Source organism: Palaemon carinicauda, chromosome 37, assembly GCF_036898095.1.
Source record: "Palaemon carinicauda isolate YSFRI2023 chromosome 37, ASM3689809v2, whole genome shotgun sequence".
NCBI lineage: Eukaryota > Metazoa > Arthropoda > Malacostraca > Decapoda > Palaemonidae > Palaemon > Palaemon carinicauda.
In genome coordinates, this window is record NC_090761.1 from 63,320,722 (window position 1) to 63,345,721 (window position 25,000).

At 35.4% G+C, this 25,000-nt stretch overlaps 1 protein-coding gene across 1 annotated transcript; it reads right to left on the reverse strand.

Moving 5' to 3' along the window:
* Positions 1-1,033: 1,033 nt before the first annotated feature.
* On the reverse strand, positions 1,034-17,310 carry LOC137629161 (uncharacterized). The gene is made up of 7 exons (XM_068360423.1): positions 17,165-17,310; positions 16,649-16,725; positions 9,525-9,673; positions 5,775-5,882; positions 4,098-4,276; positions 2,579-3,726; positions 1,034-1,825 (listed from the first exon to the last, which is right to left on the reverse strand). The coding sequence occupies exons 1-7, from the start codon at positions 17,206-17,208 to the stop codon at positions 1,065-1,067; spliced, it is 2,466 nt and encodes an 821-aa protein (XP_068216524.1). The 5' UTR covers positions 17,209-17,310; the 3' UTR covers positions 1,034-1,064.
* Between the last annotated feature and the right edge of the window lie 7,690 nt (positions 17,311-25,000).

Consider the following 25,000-nt stretch of genomic DNA (forward strand, 5'->3'; position numbering starts at 1 on the left):
ATGTGATTGTATGAAGTCATATTTTATATATATATATATATATATATATATATATATATATATATATATATATATATTATATATATATAATATATATATACATATATATATATATATATATATATATATATATATATATATATATATACTGTATATATACATACACATACATACATACATACGTACACATATATATATATATATATATATATATATATATATATATATATATATATATATATATATATGTGTGTGTGTGTGTGTGTCTTGCACACATCAGCAGTAACGCCATTAATCTCCGAATTTTAATAACAACGGGTTTGGTCAGTGATTGGATGTCGCAGAATTGCATTTACCATGGGCGTATGATCTACGTGGGCGTTGCCCTACGAGCATTATCGCAAAGGTCGGTATTTGTCGAATCCTGTATGGATGTGACGTCACCTCCCTTAAACGGTAGATGGCATAAGTTCCTATAACAAACATATACAATATATACAACAGCAACAGCAACAAATGCAGCCACTTCTAGTCCAATGCAGTACAAAGGCCTCAGACATTTCCTTCACCTTGGTGAAGAAGGGAGATTTTCGTCTGATCGCTCATAGCAAACTACCTAGCATGGATTTTTCCGGACTAATATAGCTTTGCTGATCATGGCGATGAACAAACCCGTTCGCTAAGTTAAGGTACCCCCACTCAGAAAGGCGATATATATATATATATATATATATATATATATATATATATATATATATATATATATATATATATATATATATATATATATATATATATATATATATATATATATATATATATATATATATATATATATATATATATATATATTTATATGTGTGTGTGTGTGTCTGTCTGTTTGTAATAATCAAGCTACCAAAGATTTACATCACAATCGCATTTTATTATTTACACTTCGTGATATGATTTTTTGGAATGTGACAGGAAGCTATCTCAAATCTTAACATAGTGATAAACTATTCAATTCTAAGATAGCTTATAGATATCAAAATTAGTGTCGAAATCTTTTTATTATGAGATAACTATTTATCGTATACTTTAAGAATGTAAAGAGTGACCCAAAAAACCACAATAAAGGTTATGATTAAGCAAGGAATGATAATATTTCTGTAGACGACCAGAAACTTATGAGGGATCCAGCGAAAGATGGTGAAATTAAATCCCTTCGGTTTTTCCTCGCCTATCATGGGTGACACTCGAGTTATTTTGACGTCTCTTATCTGTCCCAAACTGTTCTTGCGGACGAAGATGTGCATCATTATGTTTCCGAAGAGAATGAAGATGATGAAGAAGAACCACAGGTCGACCAGCTTCACCTCGGAGGTTTTGGGCAATGAGCTCGTCTGATTGGCGAAGAGAGTGTAAAGGACCAGTAAAGTCGTCAACGACATGATGGCTCTCACGTTCAGGTCTTCCAGGTTAACGAAGAGTGTAGCCCAACTCACAAGTAAGATGAGCAGTGAAGGCAGAAAGGTGGACAGGATAGCGACTCCTGGGCGCCTGGCCATTTCGAACTCGAAGACCATCAGATTCGATGTTGCGGCCTGGCCTATGCTGAATCTCTTGACTGTGTATAGAGGGAGGTCTTCGGGGCCAGTGTAAACTATCACGCTATCAACGATGTCGAACATAACGTAGTTGTTGTAAGTAGATGGGAGTTGGATGTTGACACTGCAGACTTGGTTGTCGAATGGGTACCGGAGGAAAAGGAGGTCACATGTGATAGTCGCTGTGTAGTATTGCACCAGAGAAAGACTGTTATTCTTGCCTGGGTAGATAATATCTGAAAAGAGAGTAAGTGTGTGATGCAAATGATTGACCATTTTGTGATAAATGATTTAATATTGCAGTAAGCAATTTCCTAGTGGATACTGGACTTGAATAATTTCCTTGATATTTTTTTCTACTCTGAGCACATAGAATTGTAAAAAGTGTGTAAGATTAAGATCAAAAACTTTAAATGTTAACATTCACAATCAAATCTAGTAGTCCTTTATGACATAACATATATATCACAAGCTACGACAATTTATTAACAATTTCCATGACTGGTGGTTTTATATAAACCTTGGGCAAATTAATTAAAAAAAGGAATATAAATGGAAATTCATTGCCGATGTATTATTCATAGTATCAAAGACTGATCACTGTGCCTTGATCATACACTGTTCTAAAAATGTAATTACTTTAGTCAATATTGTCTCCAGGTGAATGTTATATCTAGCTCAATCAAGTAGTAAAATACATATACTGTGATTTTTAGCAGTTATGAGTAAAAAGTTTCAGTTTAGCCTTCAAGATAGTGCAACATCTTTATCCAGAAGGGAAAATCAAATACCCAAGTGAATGTTATCTGCAAATAATTTAATACAGCTGCTATTGCTTTCATCTTACGATGCTGAATGAAAATGAAATACTTTAGGTGATGTAGTCATATAACCAAAAATATTGATGATAGAAGTTATCTCAAATTCATTGAAAATTCAGAGTGAAGTGCTGAACTTATAGAACTAGAAAAACTATTGTTGATACCTACCCATATCTTGATTATTGAAGCCAGGCAACTTAGGACCATTGGCTGTTAAAACCTTCATGTTTTCTTCAAGAAGCTGAGCCTTTCCTCCTTGGAGGTTAGTAAATTTGTAACTTGGTTTCCAAATCTTGCTCTTATCCTGTTTTGTCAGAATGGTCCCTGCACCAGAGGACTTCAGGTGCTTGAGGGTGATCCTTTCATCAATCCAGTTCAGAGTTACCCCTAATTCAAGCGTGATGGCCATGTTCAGCTCATCTATAGATGCAATACGAGTTATGAGCAATTCCGACTGAAGATGCAAGGCTGTTCCTGTCGAACCCATTGGAGGGAGTTGATTCTGGTATTCGTCACTCACGCCGATTCGATTACAGTCTACTTCATCCGTTCCGTCTTCACATTCGTAACGAAGATTGCAACGACTCTTGTGTGGTATGCAGTCCCCTGATCGACACATGAATTGATTCTGGTTACATGGTGACAAGGAAAGAAATATTGATTTACCAGGAGCTTGACCACATATTTCTGTATCAGCTGTCCAAGCATGCTTACCAAATGGATAAGAGCTCAGGGTAATGGTAGAAATGGACATCAAGGTTTCATTTTTCGGTCCATTTTTCAGGTGCCATGTATTTCTCTGAGGATCCCAGACTATGAGCATATTATAATAACCATAAAAGAACGGCCTGCCATTGATGTATCCACTAGCTCTGAAACGTGTCTCATGCTCACTGTCAAAACAGAGACCCCTTAAACGAAGGAAATCCGATTTGTCCAGTTGACAAGCTGTGCACCTTCTGTTTGTATTTTTACATTCAGTATCTATCCAAAAGCCATCGGTCATAAGGCAAACGCAGTTATATATCTTTCCACCATGAGGAAAGTTGGGGCCAAAATTTTTGTAAATTGCAGGTTGCTGAGTTGCCACATCTCTCCAGACATCCTCTTCTTCCTCATCAGTGAAGCCAAGCCATATCTTCCATGAGGTCGAAGGGAAACAGACATCATGGAATGGAACCATCTCCTGCGTCAAGAGCTCGTTGTCCGTTGCAGATCTTGGGGCAGCTACAGTAGAGTTTAGGACTCTACAAGATGATATGGTAGCTTCGAAACTTCTCATTTCGGGTAACATCAGATAAAGGTGGGATGAGTCTCTGTGGAAGATTATATGAGGCAGAAAAATAATACTTTGCACCTGACTAACACTTTCAGTTACTATAGAAAAGGTAAAATTTAAACACTTGACTTATTTATCACACTCCGTGTCATGCTTTTTGTCTAAACAAGAGAGAAGGTTATGACCATTTACATTAGTATCTCTACAGTTTTTACTACTATAATAGTTATAGAGAAGAAAGCATGGCTATTTACATCTGAAACAAACAGTAGAAAATTCACTTTTTTCTATATATATATTTACAGTCTAGTGACTCGTACGTTAACCACAATAGCAAATGAAAACTTAGCATTGCAATCAAGGCCAATCACATGAGATTAATGAAACACAATTCATAATGCCACGAACCTGCATAACTGACTCAAGATGGTCCATTTCGCATCCACCCCATTCAGCTCCATCTGGGCAGTGTCGGAACTGAAAATACCTCCACGACCGAGACTTGAGCATGAGGCTAGATTCTCGACTTCTGATTGGGGTAGAGTTCTGTCCCAGAAGGATACTTGAGCCAAATCACCCATCAGGATCTGTTGATTAAAAATCTTTCTTAACAGGATTCCCTGGTGAGTCACAAGTAATAATAATGATAATATATATATATATATATATATATATATATATATATATATATATATATATATATATATATATATATATATATATATATAATGTCTCGCCAGGTAAATCCTCGGACAGCTAGTTAGCGTCAGGTTCCGGTTTCTTTTATGGGCTCTCGTGGCATGGTTGGTTTCGACCTGGCCTTTCATTAGAAGGGGCTAGCGTTCGATCCCAAGTATGAGGTAGAAATTTATTTCTATTTGAACACGATGTTGTGTTGATATTTATCCATACATACATATATATATATCATCATCATCTCCTTCTACACCTATTGACCCAAGGGGCCTCGGTTAGATTTCGCCAGTCGTCTGTATCTTGAGCGTTTATATCAATGCTTCGCTACTCATCATCTCCTTCACATCTCATAGTCCTCAGCCATGTAGGCCTGGTCCACCCAACTCGTCTAGTGCCTTGTGGAGCTCAGTTGGAAGTTTGGTGAACTAATCTCTCTTGGGGAGTGCGAAGAGCATGCCCAAAACATCTCCATCTACCCCTCACCGTGATCTCATCCACATATGGCACTTGAGTAATCTTTTATAGTTTCATATATATGTATATATATATATATATATATATATATATATATATATATATATATATATATATATAGATAGATAGATAGATAGATAGATAGATAGATAGGTATGTATGTATGTATGTATACTGTACGTGAATATGGGAAAGGTGACTCCGAGGAGGAGCACATATTTTAATATCACTGTGTATAACTTAAATGGAAAAGACTTCTAGTTCAACCTTAATGAAAATGTTTAATGAGATTATTATGAAGAGAACGCGTTCGACATTATTCCAGTAAAAGTTAAATGCCCAATGTAACTTTTCTTTCAATCTTGATTGATAGAAGTTGTTGCATTGGTCCCTCCAGATAGACTAAATTAGATCCGACAAGACGGTAGCTTATTTTGTGTAAGCGTGGGCCCATTACCAATGATAGTAATGATATTTGACTTTGTTTTTATATGATTATGAACCATTAGAAATGTGTTAGCATTTACTTCAAATTAAACTTGGATGATATTGATTAACTTTTCTCTGACCGAAACTTTTTCACGAGTTGCTGCAAGTTCAAAACGTGAACATTTTATATCATAGTAAACCTTTCTATTATATTTATGTCTTTTTTCTATTTATTATTATTATTATTATTATTATTATTATTATTATTATTATTATTATTATTATTACTAAATAAGCTACAACCCTAGTTTGAATTGAAAAGCATTATGCTTTAATCGCAAGGGTTCCAACAGGGAAAATATCCCTGTAAGGAAAGGAAATAAGAAAACAGATAAAATGGTGTGCCTGAGTGTACTTCGAAGTATCCACCGGTCCGTTCGTTTACTTACCCGTGACTTCCTTAGCATTTTCTTAAGATTAATTTACCTGTGTGAAATCGAAGCCACCTCCAAGACTGTCTTGCTCCTGTCCTAACACGAGTGATCCATTCAGAGGAAATGACCAGGTGAAATCTAGAGGCGTTGAATGGTACAGCTGTAAATAATAATTGTAATGATTATGACAATAATAATAAGAATTTATAATTATGATTCATTACCTCCGACAGCGAAATTAGAAGGAGGTTATATTTTCGCCCCTGTTTGTGTGTTTGTTTGTGGTGTGTGTGTGTGTGTGTGTGTGTGTGTGTTTGTGAACAGCTTCCTGTCATAATTTTAATCGTAGTGTAATGAAACTTGCATGGATTAATTTTTATGTAAAAAGCTGGAAATGATTAAATTTTGGAAGGTCAAGGTCAACGTCAATCAAAATGTCCAATTCATGTAATCAGCCATATGTTTGGACATCGTTGTCACAGAGACTTCAAACTTGATTCATATTTCAGTGTATGAAAATCCGCGCCAATTAATACAGGTTAAGGTCAAAAGTCAAGGTCAAGGTCGAGCAAAAGGTCGAGAAATAAGCTGCCGCTGTGGAGGTCTGTGCTCTAATGAGTGCCCCTCTAGTTTCTTTATGCAATGATCATAGGAGAAAAAAGCCGTGCTGAAGTGTGCATGTATAATTTCATCTTTAAATGAATGATCTTACGAATGGAATATTTGGAAGGGTTAGTTTCTAAAAATGAAATCTGAAAGCACAGACAGAAGCGTTACGATATAATGAAATGATAATTATGCTTGTAAATGCAAAACAAAGGGTGAATATAGTTATTAAGCGATATAAATAATAATTTTTAAGACTTCAATTAGAAATACGTCTAATGAGATACCAAATTTCAATACCTTCAGGCATCCAGGTATTTAGGATGATATTGTAACTACAAATCACAAGTACATTTAGCTTCACAGGGAAGATTTACAGGTACGGTTGGACACAAGAGTTCGTGGTACACCTCACTCCGAGGAAGCACACCCTGTCACACACTAAATTCGCTCTGAGTCACCTAAAAGATAGTTTAGGGAGAGTTGGTGGGCTGGGCTTAATGTAGGAACTCGTCATGCTGTAAAGTTGTGGCTGGATGCACTTCCTCAGAGCGAGGTGTACCAGGATTTCCTGTGTCCGACTGTACTTATTAGGATAACATAAAGCGAATTCTACAGTTGCTTACCCACAGGGATGAATACTTTATACTTTACACATGAAACAGTGTTTAGTAAGTAATGATTTTAGGGAAAACGTAGAAATTTTGATAACAGTTTCTAGCTGAAGTTCCAAGGACAGCAGAGTTCAGACTGTACATTCTGCTACCACTGCAGTAGCAATTGTAAGTAATTATGCTGACCTAGCATTTTTGGTTACCGTTTGCCTGAAGAGCAAGAAGCTTGTCTTAAGAGGGGAATTTCTTCCCAAGCTATTGGCAATGAATGTTATTTTTTTCTGTAAGCCTACTCCATGTTAGGGAAACGGCTTGATTTGTATACAACAACCAGAACAACAACAACAAACCCTATTTGTGTGGGGATACCTTATCGTGGTGAAAGAGTTTGTGTATCACCATGAGCAGCAAAGCTGTACTAATCAGGTAGTAGGTTGGCTAGGGCACCAGCCGGCCGTTAAGATACTACTACTAGAGAGTTAGGGGGTCCTTTGACTGGCCAGACAGTACTACATTGGATCTTTCTCTCTGGTTACGGTTCTTTCCCTTCGCCTACACAGACACCGAATAGTCTGGCCTATTCTATATAGATTCTCCCCTGTCCTCATACACCTGACAACACTGAGATTACCAAACAATTCTTCTTCTCTCAAGGGGTTAACTACTAAACTGTAATTGTTCAGTGGCCACTTTCCTCTTGGTAAGGGTAGAAGAGGCTCTTTAGCTATGGTAAGCAGCTCTTCTAGGAGAAGGACACTCCAAAATCAAACCATTGTTCTCTAGTCTTGGGTAGTGCCATAGCCTCTGTACCATGGTCTTCCACTGTCTTGGGTTAGAGTTCTCATGCTTGAGGGTACACTTGGGCACACTGTTCTATCTAGTTTCTCTTCCTCTTGTTTTGTTAAAGTTTTTATAGTATATATAGGAAATATTTATTTCAATGTTTTTGCTGTTCTTAGAATTTTTTTTTTTTACCTTGTTTCCTTTCCACACTGGGCTATTTTCCCTGTTGGAGCCCCTGGGCTTATTGCATCCTGCTTTTCCAACTAGGGTTGTAGCTTAGCATTTAATAGTAATAATAATAGTAACCATACTAGGTTGGTTTTCTGCCAATGATCAGTCTTGAGTCCACCACCATCACCAATCTGCAGTGGCCAGCGTGGTGATGAAAAGCGGGTTAATCCCAGACATGAATAAGGACATGTCTGAGGCCTCATCAGTCACAAAACTGCACGTGACAAATATTCAAGTGTAAAATCCACAGGAAACAGGTACCAAGGGGTTGCTGTGGCCTGATTGGTAACGTCTCTGCCTGGTGTTTGCCAGTCGGAGGTTCGAGTCCCGCTCAAACTCGTTAGTGCCATTAGTGTCTGCAACTTTACCATCCTTGTGAGCTATGGTTGGGGGTTTGGGAGAGCCTATAGGTCTATCTGGTGAGTCATCAGCAGCCACTGCCTGGCCCTCCCTGGTCCTAGCTTGGGTGGAGAGGAGGCTTGGGCGCTGATCATATAATATATGGTCAGTCTCTAGGGTATTGTCCTGATTGCTGGGGCAATGTCACTGTCCCTTGCCTCTGCCATTCATGAGCGACCTTTAAACCTTTAAAGCACTTTCGTGTATTACGTACACTTCTTCAAGGTACAAAGCAAATTAGAAGCATACAAAAAGGAAACATATTACTTATGTATGCATGCAGAAGGTAGCAAGATTACAAAGCAGTAAGTAGGTCTTCCATAATAGTCTAACGCGTACAATGTACTCTGAAGCCCCCCCCCCCCCAGTAAACCCATTTCCTTCTATTTCTGCTGGTTCTTGTGTTACATTTAGTCACGTACACGTTGTCACGATATAGTAAAGGTATATCTAACATTTAGCTTAATAGATTTTGCGTGTATCTGCACATTTACTTCCACTGAAAAATATATAGGATAAGACTATATATTTATAAGTACGTCTATGTTCATCTGTCTATTTTTCTCTTCTCATCCCAGATTTATCATTATTCTTTGCTGTCAATTTAAATATATACTGTATATATATATATATATATATATATATATATATATATATATATATATATATAGATATAGATATAGATATATATATATATATATATATATATATATATATATATATATATTATGTATATATATATGTATGTATATATATATATATTATATATATATGTGTGTGTGTATATATATATATACATATACAGTATATATATATATATATATATATATATACATATATATATATATATATATATATATATATATATATTTATATTAAATGTTTAAAGGTCACTCATGAATAACAGAGGCAAGAGACAGTGACAATGCCCTAGCAGGAAAATGCCTGCCCTAAAGACTGACCATATATGCATATGGTCGGCTCCAAGCCTCCTCTCTACTTAAGCTAGGACCAGGGAGGGCCAGGCAATGGCTGCTGATGAGTTAGCAGGTAGACCTAAGTGAGGTTGTAGAGCTTGAGCTGGTCTCGAACTCCAGTTCAGCGATACTCCAGACAGGGACATTGCTAGTAGGCTACCACAAGGTAATATCAAATTCCTTTGTACTTACTTTGCCATTCCAGTAGATGCTGTAACTTCTTTGCTGGAAGATGTGGCACAGATGGTTCCAGGTTTCAGGGCTAATACTCCAGTTGGGTGGCAGACTGTCGGTTCGAGACTGGCCGTAGAAAAAGGTCATAAACTGGCTCTCACCGTTGACTGACAAAGAACCGAAAAAAAAAAATCATTAAGAAATTTTTTAACATATACAAATGTACAATTCGAAATTTTTTAACATGTACAAATGTACAATTCGTAATTGGGACTTCCAGATGTATGGTCTTACTGTACTGAAAATAAAAACTTCTTTCCTTGAAAATAAGATTTTTTTCTTAAGTGTAAAATTTTCTTTTCTAGAAATTGTTCTCGTGAATGGAATCATTTCATTTTACACCATTTAGCAAAATAATGTCCTAAGCTTATCACAAAAAAAAAAAAAAAACTTCCGCGTAATGTAACTCATTGACGTGAAAGTTTTAATCTAGCTTTTTCAAAGTTCATTAGAGCTTCATTGTACATACTAACAAACAAACAACATTTTGAATACATTCAAGGTAGGAAAAGAAAATGCTTCAACATATTAAAATGAAGAGAGAGAGAGAGAGAGAGAGAGAGAGAGAGAGAGAGAGAGAGAGAGAGAGGAGAGAGAGAGAGAGAGAGAGAGAGAGAGAGAGAGAGAATACAAAACGAGTTAAGTTACCCTTTATAATGTAGTCATTTTCTTTTATCATCTGTCATTCTCATAGAAAATGTATACTTTAGATATAACTAGCATAACTTTACTTCAACTAAATTTTTTGGTATTATTTCACTGTATTACAGGGCAATGTAACCTAGGAAAAAAAACTACTTTTTCTTATAAAAAAAAAAAATTACGCTCCCTTTGAAAATGTCACTCGTTCCCGTCGTAAATGAATAGTTTCAGATATATATATATATATATATATATATATATATATATATATATATATATATATATATATATATATATATATATATATATATATATATATATATATATATATATACACGTATATATATATGTGTGTGTATATATATACGCGTATATATATATATATATATATATATATATATATATATATATATATATATATATATATATATATATATATATATATATACTACGATAATGGTGGACTCCCAGTGGGAACTCGGGGTTTTGGGTGTGGAAAACATACTGGGGAAACGATATATAATCGTAAAACGTCTTTTCCCGTCGCAAATGAATAGTTTCAGATATATATATATATATATATATATATATATATATATATATATATATATATATATCCACAGTAAAAATTTACTTTTTTTTGTTACTAGATTGATCCTTTGCTCAACCATTAATTTTTATAGCCCTCAAAGAAGTATTGTTTTACAAATTGGTGATAAATACGACATTGTTCTAATTAATTTTATTTAATGTGATAGCCCTCTCAAATATATAGTTACAGAGATATTTTGAGTATGTAGAAATAATAATCTATTGTAATTCAGTCAATGCTCTGCCCTTCGTCTTAGTCTAAAGTTCTAGTGTAAGGACACCGCTCCTTCGTCGTCCAGAAAATCGACAAATGTTTTATTTATTTGAATTCTCCTTTCGCCACACCGTGGTTTCCCATGTATATATATTCCGCTCTACCAGAGCTACATTTTGACATATGTATCATTTCATTACATGTTTCTGTTAACTCATAATTCGCATATTTGTAAGTGTAAGAAAACACATATATTTTGGCGGGCCAGCGCCATCCTACCTTTCCGTCCGCACCTTGTAATATACTCCCGTGCACATTCGAATAAAGCAGTGTTCGCTTAGACTCGGTGCTGTGAACAACTCCTCTGGATTATAATCATCGTAACCTACCGAAAATTTCATAGTGATTCCCGTAGAGTTCAACCATGTCCGTTACCATTCTTGGTAATTGGGCATGGTCTCTCTATGGAGAGGTGCGCCATTGCAAGTCCCTTTATCATGGGGAATGCAACTGTACCCAATGCAACCAGTACAAACACAGAAGAATTGAGCTATTTACCTTGCCTGGAATCACCTCTGCACATATTCAAGACCGCTCAGCTCCCTACCACAACATCAGATGTAGTTGCAATTCTTGTAATATTGCATCCCAAATGATCCTAGCATATTATCAACAACAGAGCGAACGTTCTGCATCTAATTACGACTCTGATTCTGAAGAAGAGTGCCCTGAACAATCTTCAACAGCTCCCATGGATTCCTCATCATTTATGTCACCTTCACAGACAGCACCTGTTGCAGCCTACCTTCCTTCTCCAGCACCGTCCTCCTCCACTGCCATGGAGGTAGTGCCTCAGGGGGCACAACCATCGAACTGCAACTGGATGTCTGTTCTTGAAAATGCACTACAGCAAGCTTTGGTCAAACATATCCAAAATTCACCTGCTACCAAGCAAGCCTATGCTGAGTTTATCAACCGGCCACCTACCCAGGAAGTCATTACTGAAGTTGTCAGCCCTCCACCTACACAAGAAGACGTTGCTGAAGTTGTCAGCCCTCCACCTACACAAGAAGATATTGCTGAAGTTGTCAGCTTTTCACCTACCCAAGAAGACATTGCTGAAGTTGTCAGCTCTCCCCTTACCCAGGAAGATATTACTGAAGTTGTCAGCTCTCCATCTACCCAGGAAAACATTGCTGAAGTCGTCAGCTCTCCACCTACCCAGCAAGAATCTCAGTTACCTCTTCCAAAGTTTAGACTCTCCAACAACTCCACATCCTATGCAGCAGTTACTGCCATGGCTGTCAAACCTGGCATTAAACTCTCAGCTAGACCAAATCGTAAGGGTGACTTAATCATCACTCCCAAAGATTTGCAAACCGCCAAGCACCTTCAAGAAGTCCCAGATCTTACTCTTCTAGACCCTGCCTTAAACAGAAGAAAGGCAATCATTTCAAGATATCCTACTACTATGCCAATCTCCATTGTTACATCCTGCAGCAATATAGAAACAGCTGACCGCTGCACAACTCGTGAAAACGTCCCTGTCAGGAGGCTTTTAGCCACCTTCATAGGTCCTGTGCCTTCATCACTGGATCTTGGAGTATGGGGGACGTTTCCAATTCAAGAGTACACACCTGAGCCTCTTCGCTGCTACCACTGTCAACGCTATGGCCATCACAAGGAGGACTGTAAAAGCCCTGCTTTCTGTGGTGTTTGTAGCCAACGCCATAACACTGAAATATGTATCCAGGCCCACAAGAATGGACAAGAAACTCGCCCAAAGTGCCGAAATTGTTCCAAACCACATCATGCCTGGAACAAGCGGTGCCCTGAACGCCTTAGGAGAATTGCCGCAATGAAGGGCTCCAGTTCTCCTAAAAACAACAAACCAGTTTCACCTCAAAAACCTAAGGGACAACGACCTCCTCGCCAAAGAAGACAACGACAGCCTACCACTGCTCCAGCTTCTGCATCTGCAAAGCAAAACCAGGCACCCACTGTTCCTGTATCTTCACCTGCAATTCCATTGCAAGCAGCTTCAACTTCACAGCCTGCAACCTCCCCTCCTCAACCTACATCCTTGACTCAACAAATTGAGTCACTCACCTTATCTGAACTTGTTCCCATTGCCATCCACATCCTTACCAAAATCCTATCCTTAACCTCTAACCTCTCACAGTCCCCTGCTATCCTTACTAACTTCCAATCCAGGTCCAGAGAGGGGATATAGCTTTTAGCTTAAAACCCTCATATGCATCCTTTTCATCCCTCAATCCATCCTGTTTTAATCCAAAATCCTAGAAGGAGAATAGTTATTGCGGGGCTGTCTTCCTCATAAGGAAACAGCTCCTGTTTTTCCTATCTCCTTTATCCTTTTCTTCCTCACATTTCCACATCCATCCATATCCTTAGGGGGCCTTTCTCGTGCCAGCTGACCGAGCGCAGCACAGTTTTGCCCCCTCCCCCCTTTCCATCACAAGAGCAGGAATAAGCTTCTTTGCTTAAACCTACTCCTTTACTCTCCTACTAAAAATTACTTCACTCCTCTCCCAGTCTCTTTTACTTACTGGGACTTACTACTATCAATACTTTATCCTCTGACTAAAAACTTTCTTTCGTGGACCTAAAAGGGAGTCCCCCTTTTCGGGTTACTATCTACCCCTTGTCACGTCTTGTACCATTCCATTCCATTCCATCACTCATTTATCATCCTTACATATCATATCCTTTACCTATCCCTAACCTGACATTCCTTTTCCTAATTTTACCTAACATTCCTTTTACTAATACAAATTTTACTCCTTGGAGTATACCTTTTTACAAACCCAATCCTCTTACGGGCTGCCCAAAGGCAAGAGCCCGTGTCATGCTATATGCATGGCAATCTACACACACACACACACACGAATAAAGTATCAGTTAATCTTGGTGACGCTTGTCTCACTGTCCTTACACTAGATTGTTAACCAATAATATGACCCTTTTGTGGTTTGAATACTCGTAGTGTTGCCATCCTTGAATTTAAGGAGTCTTTGATTTGTCAGATCAAATGTTTTTACTGTGTCATTAGTATTTGATTAAATAGGAAAGTATTAAGTTGCTCTATTTTTAGGACCTGAATAGAACTGATTTTTATTAACGATTCATATGTACAATAAGTATTTTACTTTATTTTTGCGAAATTAAATAGACCGTATATTATCAGATATATATATATATATATATATATATATATATATATATATATATATATATATATATATATACAGTATATATATGATGTGTATTTATGGTTGCGTGGGTGTGGTATTTGTATGTCTAGACAATATATGCTATATACATATACAATATATATATATATATATATATATATATATATAGAGAGAGAGAGAGAGAGAGAGAGAGAGAGAGAGAGAGAGAGAGAGAGAGATTTTAATTGCAGTATTGTGGCTCTCAAATCCTTGAGTGCAAAGTAATTTAATTGACCAACATGGTATTTACCCCTGATTATAAAATATGTACTGTACCATTACGAAAAACCAAATGCATCCAACGTTTATTTTATACCTGTGATTATTCACGAGGGAAATATTAATTAACATCTTCCTTGTTAAGATATTGAAAATTTAATGAAGAATATGCTTCAACATTCGCAGTAATTGGACTGGCTTGGTAAAGTCTGTGACAATGAGTTTTATCATACAATTAATTCAATATTTATAATTGGATTCATTTCATAATTCCTTGGTTGGTTGGTGTCTCATGCTAGAAATGATTCATATGTTAATTTATAATTAATTCATAACAGAGAGAGAGAGAGAGAGAGAGAGAGAGAGAGAGAGAGAGAGAGAGAGAGAGAGAGAGAGAGCGAACTAAAAACTGAGGCTCAATACCTCATCAACAAGTAATAATGTTGTTGGTAGGAGAGAGAGAGAGAGAGAGAGAGAGAGAGAGAGAGAGAGAGAGAGAGAGAGAGAGAGAGAACGAACTAAAAACTGAGGCTCAATACCTCATCAACAAGTAATAATGTTGTTGGTAGGAGAGAGAGAGAGAGGAGAGAGAGAGAGAGAGAGAGAGAGAGAGAGAGAGAGAGAGAGAGAGAGAGAGAGAGAGAGAACGAACTAAAAACTGAGGCTCAATACCTCATCAACAAGTAATAATGTTGTTGGTAGAGAGAGAGAGAGAGAGAGAGAGAGAGAGAGAGAGAGAGAGAGAGAGAGAGAGAGAGAGGGAGAGAGAACTAAAAACTGAGGCTCAATACCTCATCAACAAGTAATAATGTTGTTGGTAGAGAGAGAGAGAGAGAGAGAGAGAGAGAGAGAGAGAGAGAGAGAGAGAGAGAGAGAGAGAGAGAGAGAGAGTATTGCACAAAGAACATTGTTTTTATGAGCGAGATATATATCTACAGTGGAAATGCAGACCGTGTCAATAATGTTAAATTGCTTTTCTTATAATTGGGTAAGCAGCATTTGGGTTCCACGTACAAATTTTTAGTATGGAAATCATTTTAGACAAAGGATATTTAATTCACTCTAGGTTTCATTGATAAATTTGTAGTACGAGCAACGTGGGGTTGTGCAGACTTTGACGAAGAAATTATTTTTACATTAATTTCTAGGGCAATATAGATCTTTATATATATATATATATATATATATATATATATATATATATATTTATATTTATATATATATATATATATATATATACACATACATATGCATATATATATTTATATGTATATATATATATGTGTGTGTGCATATATATATACATATATATATATATATATATATATATATATATATATATATATATATATATATATATATATATATATATATGTTTCATGTCATTTGATTATTTTCAATTCCATTTGCCCTTCTAAACACAAGATTTTCATCAAAGTATGGGAATTTTCAGCCAATTTTGACTGGGGAAAATTATAAAAAGGACACAATAAAAATAAATAAATGAATATTTGATTCGTATCACATGGCAACCTCAACTGTGTCCTTCTGATATCTGAAGTAAAGATAGTTCGTTTAATAAATGTATGATATTGTATATAAAGTTAGATATAAAACCTTTTCACAGTGAATAAACCTTTAAACGATCACAAACTAACAAGGTTATTCAAATTGCAACAGCCTTTATACGTCACTGAGAACCAGCTGAACTTTTATTCATTATTATTATTATTATTATTATTATTATTATTATTATTATTATTATTATTATTATTATTATTTCCTAAGCTACAACCTTAGTTGGAAAAGCAGGATGTAATAAGCCTAAGGGCTCCAATAGGGAAAATAGCCTAGTGAGGAAAGAAAATAAGGAAAAACTACAAAAAGCTTAAGACTAATTATGGCATAAAAATAAATCTTTCATATATAGACAATCAAAACTTGGAAATAACAATAAAATGAAAACTTCAAAATGACAAGATTAAGAGAAACATGATAGAATAGTGTGCCCGAGTGTATCGTCAAGCAGAGAACTCTAACCCAAGACAGTGGAATATCATGGTACAGTGGCTATGGCACTACCCAAGACCAGAGAATAATTGTTTGATTTTGGAGTGTCCTTCTCCTTGAAGGACTTTAATAGTCATTCTTCGCATACTTACAGAACCCTAGTATATCGAAGTTATCGTGGGAGACGGAGTAGGAAAGATGAGTGTTTAGGTCCACGAATTTCTCTAATCTGAAAAAAAAATTAAAGTTAAACATAGAAAATATAGGTTAATTCTAAAAATTACAGGTAGTACGTTCATAAAAATATTCTGAGAACACATATTTATCCAATTCCAATCTTATTAAGATTTATCTTCAAGTTATACGATCCTTATTTTCCAACTATACTTTTTTTTTTTTTTTTTATGAGGATCATTTGCACCGACTTTCAGGGGTGTCCTTTTAGCTCGGAAGAGTTTCCTATTAGCTGATTCGTTAGAATTATTTTGTCCAACCAATCACTTAGCAGGAAAGTTTTCCGCGCTAAAAGGGCAATCCTGTGAGTCTTCGCAAATGCGCCTCTTTAGAAAAATTAGTATAGGATTGTAGCTTAGCTAGTAATAATAGTAATTATATAGATTTTATCAATCAACAATTCTAATGGGACAATGTTACTATTATTAACTGACCTTATTCTGTAACAAACGCTTAGAGATGACACCCGGCCCAACATTATCCGTAAAGTTGAACCTCACGAAGACCTTATCTGAAGGAACTGTCCACATTCCTCGGTGAAAACTGAACACTTTCACTTTTTGGTCGCCATCTTGGTCCTCTTTGCCTGAAAACGAAATGTAGGTGGTGAATTAATAGTTCAATAATGTATTTCATCATTTCAACAGCTGATGCTCTTATATACTCTGGCGTTATTATTAAAGGGTATATAAAATCATATTAGACTCAGAATAGTTTAAAGGCCGCTCTTGAATATCAGACGCATGGACAGTGACATTGCCCTATCAAGCAGGACAATGTCCTAGAGACTGACCATATATACATTTGATCAGCACCCAAGCCCCGTCTCCACCTAAGTTAGGACGAAGGATGGCCAGGCAATGGCTGCTGATGACTCTGCAAATAGCCTATAAGCTCCTCCAAAGGCCCCAACTTTAGTTCACAAGGATGGTGAAGTTGCAGTGACCAAAGAAACTAACGAATTTGAGCGGGACTCGAACCCCAGTCTGGCGTTCACCAGTCAGGGACGTTACCACATCGGCCACCACAACCCTTATAACAACAGTAAATGATTATTGCTTCTCATGATAATGACAACACTGAGATTACCAAACAATTCTTCTTCTCTCAAGGGGGTAACTACTCCACTGTATTTGTTCAGGGGCCACTTTCTTCTTGGTAAGGGTAGAAGAGACTCCTTAGCTACGGCATTATTATTATTATTATTATTAAATGCTAAGCTACAACCCTAGTTGGAAAAGCGAGATGCTATAAGCCCAGGGGCTCCAACAGGGAAAATAGCCCAGTGAGGAAAAGAAATAAAGAAAAATAAAATATTTTATGTAGAGTAACAACATTAAAATAAATATTTCCTATAAAAACTGTAAAAACTTCAACAAAAGAAGAGGAATAGAAACTAGATAGAAGTGTGCCCGAGTGTACCCTCAAGCAAGAGAACTCTAACCCAAGACAGTGGAAGGCCATGGTACAGAGGTTATGGCACTACCCAAGACTAGAGAACAATGGTTTGATTTTGGAGTGTCCTTCTCCTAGAAGAGCTGCTTACCATAGCAGAAGAGTCTCTTCTACCCTTACCAAGAGGAAAGTAGCCACTGAACAATTACAGAGCAGTAGTTAACCCCTTGGGTGAAGAAGAATTGTTTGGTAATCTCAGTGTTGTCAGGTGTATGAGGACAGAGGAGAATCTGTAAAGAATAGGCCAGATTATTCGGTGTCTGTGTAGGCAAAGGGAAAGAACCGTAACCAGAGAGAAGGGTCCTATGTAGTACTGTCTGGCCAGTCAAAGGACCTCATAACTCTCTAGCGGTAGTATCTCAACGGGCGGTTGGTGCCCAGGCCAACCTACTACCTTTAAAGCAGCTCTTCTAGGAGGACACTCCAAAATCAAACCATTATTCTCTTGTCTTGGGTGGAGCCATAGTCTTTGTACCATGGTCTTCCACTGTCTTAGGTTAGAGTTCTCTTGCTTGAGGGTGCACTCGGGCACACTGTTCTATCCTGCTTCTCTCCCTCTTGTTTGTTAAAGTTTTTGTAGTTTGTATGGGAAATATTTATATTAGCATTATTGCTGTTCTTAAAAAAAATTATTTTTCCTTGTTTCCTTTCCTTACTAGGCTATTTTCTCTGTTGGAGCCCCTAGGCTTACAGCATCCTGAGTCATGGATGAATCCCCGGTGCAGTAAAACTACCACAAGAGTCATTTTGTGTAGATGGCTTGGAGCCAAATAATCGCATTAACTATCACCCGATCCCTTTGCATTTTAACCCTATAAAGGTATGGCAGGGTCGAGGTCGACCCCGGGGGGTATAAAAAAACGGGGAAGGAGGGAAGTTAGACGAAAATCAGTCCTAAAGCAGACAATGGCATGTAGACTAGTCACCCCTTGCAGGTCGATCACTTCCATATTCGAGACAGCTGATGATTTATGGGGGAAAAACAGGTTTTGAAAATGCTGTAGGGGTCGCTTACGACCCATCATACCTTTCCAGGGTTTAATGAGCTATATATAGAATGTATACCCTGGCCCTCTTGCATTCGCGCTCAGTAAGCATCAATAAATTCGCGAACGTCGATGGCAATTTTCATTACGTGTAATGTTTGCCAAATAAACATTACCAGATAATAATGGTAAGAGAATATTTATGTTCCCTTGACACGAGGGAGTGTCTCGAAGCTCTATTCATTTTTAATTTCAACATCAGTGAAAAAAATAAACTATTTATTTTTCATTTTTTGTTTTAAATTTTGTAAATAGTCAGTTCTGTACACAAAAATTTACACGCGAAAAACTAAGCTTTTTTTATATTTTTCCTTTCAAGTTTTGTAGATAATTAGTTAATAAAGTCCTTTATGTTCAAAAATTAAGCTATTTTTTATTAATTTTTTCTTTTTAATTCTTGTAAACGATTAATTAATACAGCTCATATAAAAAACATTTTACGCCCTGATAAAAACAAGCTATTTTTCTATATTTTTCCCTTTTAAATTTTTTAAGTAATCAGTTGATATATCACCTGATGTACACATGATCAATTATATTCATTGGATTTATTCATCTTTTCTTAAATGTCTTTTTCACAGGAAAATCAGTTTTTGACCAAGCGCTTCATGGCAGATTAATCTTCGATATCGTTTTTATAGAGACGCGACATTAGTAAAAAAAAAAACCACTCATAAGGTGTGGTGACTTGGTGCGTAAATAATTAAAAGATGCGTACAAATCAGTTTCTTTAATTATACTTGATTATCCTGTATCAATGTTTAATACTTCCCGACATTAGTTATGAAGCTTTATTTGAAATAACAGTGTGAATATGTTTGTGTGTATATATATATATAATATGTATATGTATATATATATATATATATATATATATATATATATATATATATATATATATATATATATATATATATATATATGGGAAAAGAAAAGAAGACGTTGGATTGACGAACTAAGATAATTTTCTGGTATAGACTGGCATAGAAAGACCACGAATAGACGCGAGTGGAAGGTCTGAGGCCTATGCCCTCAGTGGACTAGTTACTGCTAGTGATATATATATATATATATATATATATATATATATATATATATATATATATATATATATATATATATATACATACATATATATATATAATATATATATAATATATATATATATACATTCATATATATATATATATATATATATATATATATATATATATATATATATATATATATATATATTTGTGTGTGTATTCATTACTTATCTGCAAGGCTAATTGAACAAAAGGAATATTTTCCCCTAATGAAAACTTTTTTGTTATTAAAAGTAAATTCAGCTCCTGTCCAGCCTAGAATGATGTTATGTATGGTTACGTGCAAGCATGTGTTGTATATGTGTGTGTAAGTATTGCTTGCTTAAAATACCATAAACTGAGGACAATAAGTATAAAAAAAAACCCACAACAACTTACTATCATAGACTCCTTACCACCAGTCGCTTTACTATTCTCGTTCAATGTTCTGCAAAGACGTGTAATAACGGTGCATGGTATATATCATAATCGAGAATAACTACGTCATAAGTTGGCTTTCAGTGCCAAAGAGATGTTTATCCCCCATTCTCATGAATAATGACTCCATCAAATCATAGAAGCGTAAGCTGACATATGTTAAACTACCTCTAGTACTCTGTCTCTCTCCAATTGTTTATTTATGCTTTCTGGCGGATGTCATATTTCAGAGGCGATGTGTTTTGGAACCAAGGGTGGCAAACATACCTAACTGAATATTACATTAATGATCAGGTTATATATTTTCTGCTGTGTTTATTTTTGCATAGCCTTGTCTGCTAATATTAACTTTGCGAGTTATGTAAAGTTTGTCTGCGGGAAATGGGTTTTTATTAGTGTGTATAAGACTTTATATGTATATATATATATATATATATATATATATATATATATATATATATGTATGTATATATATATATATATATATATATATATATATATATATATATATATATACACACACACTAGTTCCATAATAATGTACAAACGTTCCATTCGATTTTGATTTTTTTTTTGTATACATAGCATTAGTCAAAAGTTGATTCCATTTTATTTATAGCATTAGTCAAAAGTTAATTTCATTGTAATCAAAAGTTAAATCCACTGTATATATCATTAGTCATACGTTAATTTCGTTGTATATTTAACATTAGTCAAAAGTTAATTCCGTTGTATATATAACATTAGTCAAAAGTGAATTCCGTTGTATATATAACATTAGTCAAAAGTGAATTCCATTTTATGTATAGCATTAGTCAAAAGTTAATTTCAATGTATATATAGCATTAGTCAAAAGTTAATTCCATTGTACATATAACATTAGTCAAAAGTTAATTTCATTGTATATATAACATTAGTCAAAAGTTAATTCCATTGTATATATAACATTAGTCAAAAGTTAATTTCATTGTATATATAACATTAGTCAAAAGTTAATTTCATTGTATATATAACATTAGTCAAAACTTAATTTCATTGTACATATAACATTAGTCAAAAGTTAATTTCATTGTATATATAACATTAGTCAAAAGTTAATTTCATTGTATATATAACATTAGTCATAAGTTAATTTCATTGTACATATAACATTAGTCAAAAGTTAATTTCATTGTACATATAACATTAGTCAAAAGTTAATTCCATTGTATATATAACATTAGTCATAAGTTAATTTCATTGTATATATAACATTAGTCAAAAGTGAATTCCATTTTATGTATAGCATTAGTCAAAAGTTAATTTCAATGTATATATAGCATTAGTCAAAAGTTAATTTCAATATATATAACATTAGTCAAAAGTTAATTTCATTGTATATATAACATTAGTCATAAGTTAATTCCATTGTATATATAACATTAGTCAAAAGTTAATTTCATTGTATATATAACATTAGTCAAAAGTTAATTTCATTGTATATATAACATTAGTCATAAGTTAATTAGATCCTACAGTTAGTTTTGCGACACTGAAGACTATTCGCGTCAAGACTACTTTTTATATACGTATCTAGTATTTAAACTATTAAGTAAATCCATGAATATAGTTAACCGATAATATTGCCTTTTAATGTTATCCAGGGGTTGTGGTGGCCGATGTGGTACCGTCCCTGACTAGTGAGTGCCAGGCTGGAGTTCGAGTCCCGCTCGAACTCGTTAGTTTCTTTGGTTGTTGCAATCTCACTATCCTTTTAAGCTAAGAATTGTAGGTTTAGGGGAGCCTACAGGTCTACCTGCCGTGTTATCAGCAGCCATTGCCTGTCCCTCCTTGGTCCTAGCTTGGATGGAGAGTGGGCTTGGGCGCTGATCATATGAATATATGGTCGGTCTCTAGGGCGTTGTCCTGCTTGATAGGGGGAATGTGACTGTCCCTTATCTCTGCCATTCATGAGCGGCCTTTAAACCTTTAAAAATCATTAGTTGCTTAAAGATGGATATGAAATGAATAACTGTTCTCTGGCCTTATATTAGCCCTACTCTCTACATGCTCTCAAAATCCACTTCAATATCCTTTTGTTGCGTTCTGAAGACAGGGATTTTACCTCACACAGAATATCTATGGTTATCACCCTTCAAAGTACAATTTTATGGAAAATGGATGGCCTGTGAGAACAATCAGCACATCAGTTTCTGTCATATTCTTATTCTAACTGCTAATTTGAAAAAGAACTTCTTGTGTGTCCCGCTCTTCCACAACATGATTACTCTTAAGTATTTCCTCATTTCTTAGCCTATCACTTCTTCATATGGCCTCTATACTATTTGAATGGCTCAATTTCATTACTTCAGTCTTTTATTATCAACTTAAATTCAACATCCACACATCACATCCATAAAGGAAAGTTGGCTCAACAGTCGCTTCATAGTTTTTCGCTTTAGTTTCCATAGACCATCAGAGTCTTTTTTTTTTTTTTCCAAACTTTTGCGTTCACCTGCCTCTTCCTATTCATTTAAATTTCCCCTGAAATAGTACAGCATTGCATTGAAAAGTCATCAGTCTTCATCGAACCGTTTTTTTTTTTTTTATAAATCTATCTTCATCCAACGTTATTTTTTTCATAAATCTACCTTCATCCAACCTTTTTTTTCATAAATCTACCTTCATCGAACCTTTTTTTCCATGAATTTACCTTCATCCATTCGTTTTTATTTTCATACATTCACTTTCATCCAACCTTTTTTTCATACATTCACTTTCATCCAAACTTTTTTTCATACATTCACTTTCATCCAACCTTTTTTTCATACATTCACTTTCATCCAACCATTTTTTCATACATTCACTTTCATCCAACCTTTTTTTCATACATTCACCTTCATACAACCTTTTTTTCATACATCCACTTTCATCCAAACTTTTTTTCACACCATTTTCATCCAACCGTTTTTTTCATACATCCACTTTCATCCAACCTTTTATTTCATACATCCACTTTCATCCAACCTTTTATTTCATACATCCACTTTCCTCCAAATTTTTTTTTCATACACCCACTTTCATCCAACCTTTTTTTTTCACAAATCCACTTTCACCTAACCTTTTTTTCACACACCATTTTCATCCAACCGTTTTTTTTTTCATACATCCACTTTCATCCAACCTTTTTTTCATACATCCACTTTCATCCAAACTTTTTTTCACACCATTTTCATCCAACCGTTTTTTTCATACATCCACTTTCATCCAACCTTTTATTTTATACATCCACTTTCATCCAACCTTTTATTTCATACATCCACTTTCATCCAAATTTTTTTTTTCATACACCCACTTTCGTCCAACCTTTTTTTCACAAATCCACTTTCACCTAACCTTTTTTTCACACACCATTTTCATCCAACCGTTTTTTTTTTTCATACATCCACTTTCATCCAACCTTTATTTCATACATCCACATTTTTTCCATATAAATCAGGTACAAATAGATTAGCATAAATCATATACAAATAGATTAGTAGACTAATAAAACTGTCCACCCAAACCTTAACAATTGCAGTATTAATATATATGACTTTCAAAGGTACACAGTCTCCCATCTACAAGTATGTCATAAATGGGTTCTTAAGCTTCTATTCTTTGCCATGCATAAGAAAGTACAAATCCAGTGGACAATTCATGCGATGTTTTCTCACACCACGCAAGGCGTTTCCACTATCCTTTTTGTCTCTTCAGGCTGCTCACATATTTATTCAATCGATGGTGTTAAGGAACCACAATGGTTCCTGTCCCATACCGGACTGGAAGGGATCGAGTCGGGGATATATGAGACTTGGATATGCACAGAAGCTCGTTAACTTTATAAGTGTATGTTTGTACATGCTTATGTACACGCAATTATCGGATATTTACCTCCGCCAACGAATCGGAAGGAGGTTATGTTTTCGCCCCCGTTTGTATGTTTGTTTTTTAACAGCTTTGTTGCCATTATTTTTAATAGTAGAGTAATGGAACTTGCCGGGAATTAATTTTTATATAAAAAGCTGGAAATTTTTGAAGGTCAAGGTCACGGTCAAGCAAAATGTCCAATGCACATGATTAGGCATAAGTTTGGATATCTTTGTCACAGAGACTTCAAGCTTGGTTCATATTCGAGTGCATGAAAATCCACGCCAATTAATACATGTTAAGGTCAAAGGTCAAGGTCAAGATCGAGAAAAAGGTCGGGAAATAAACTGCTGTGACGGGGGTCTGTGCTCTGCTG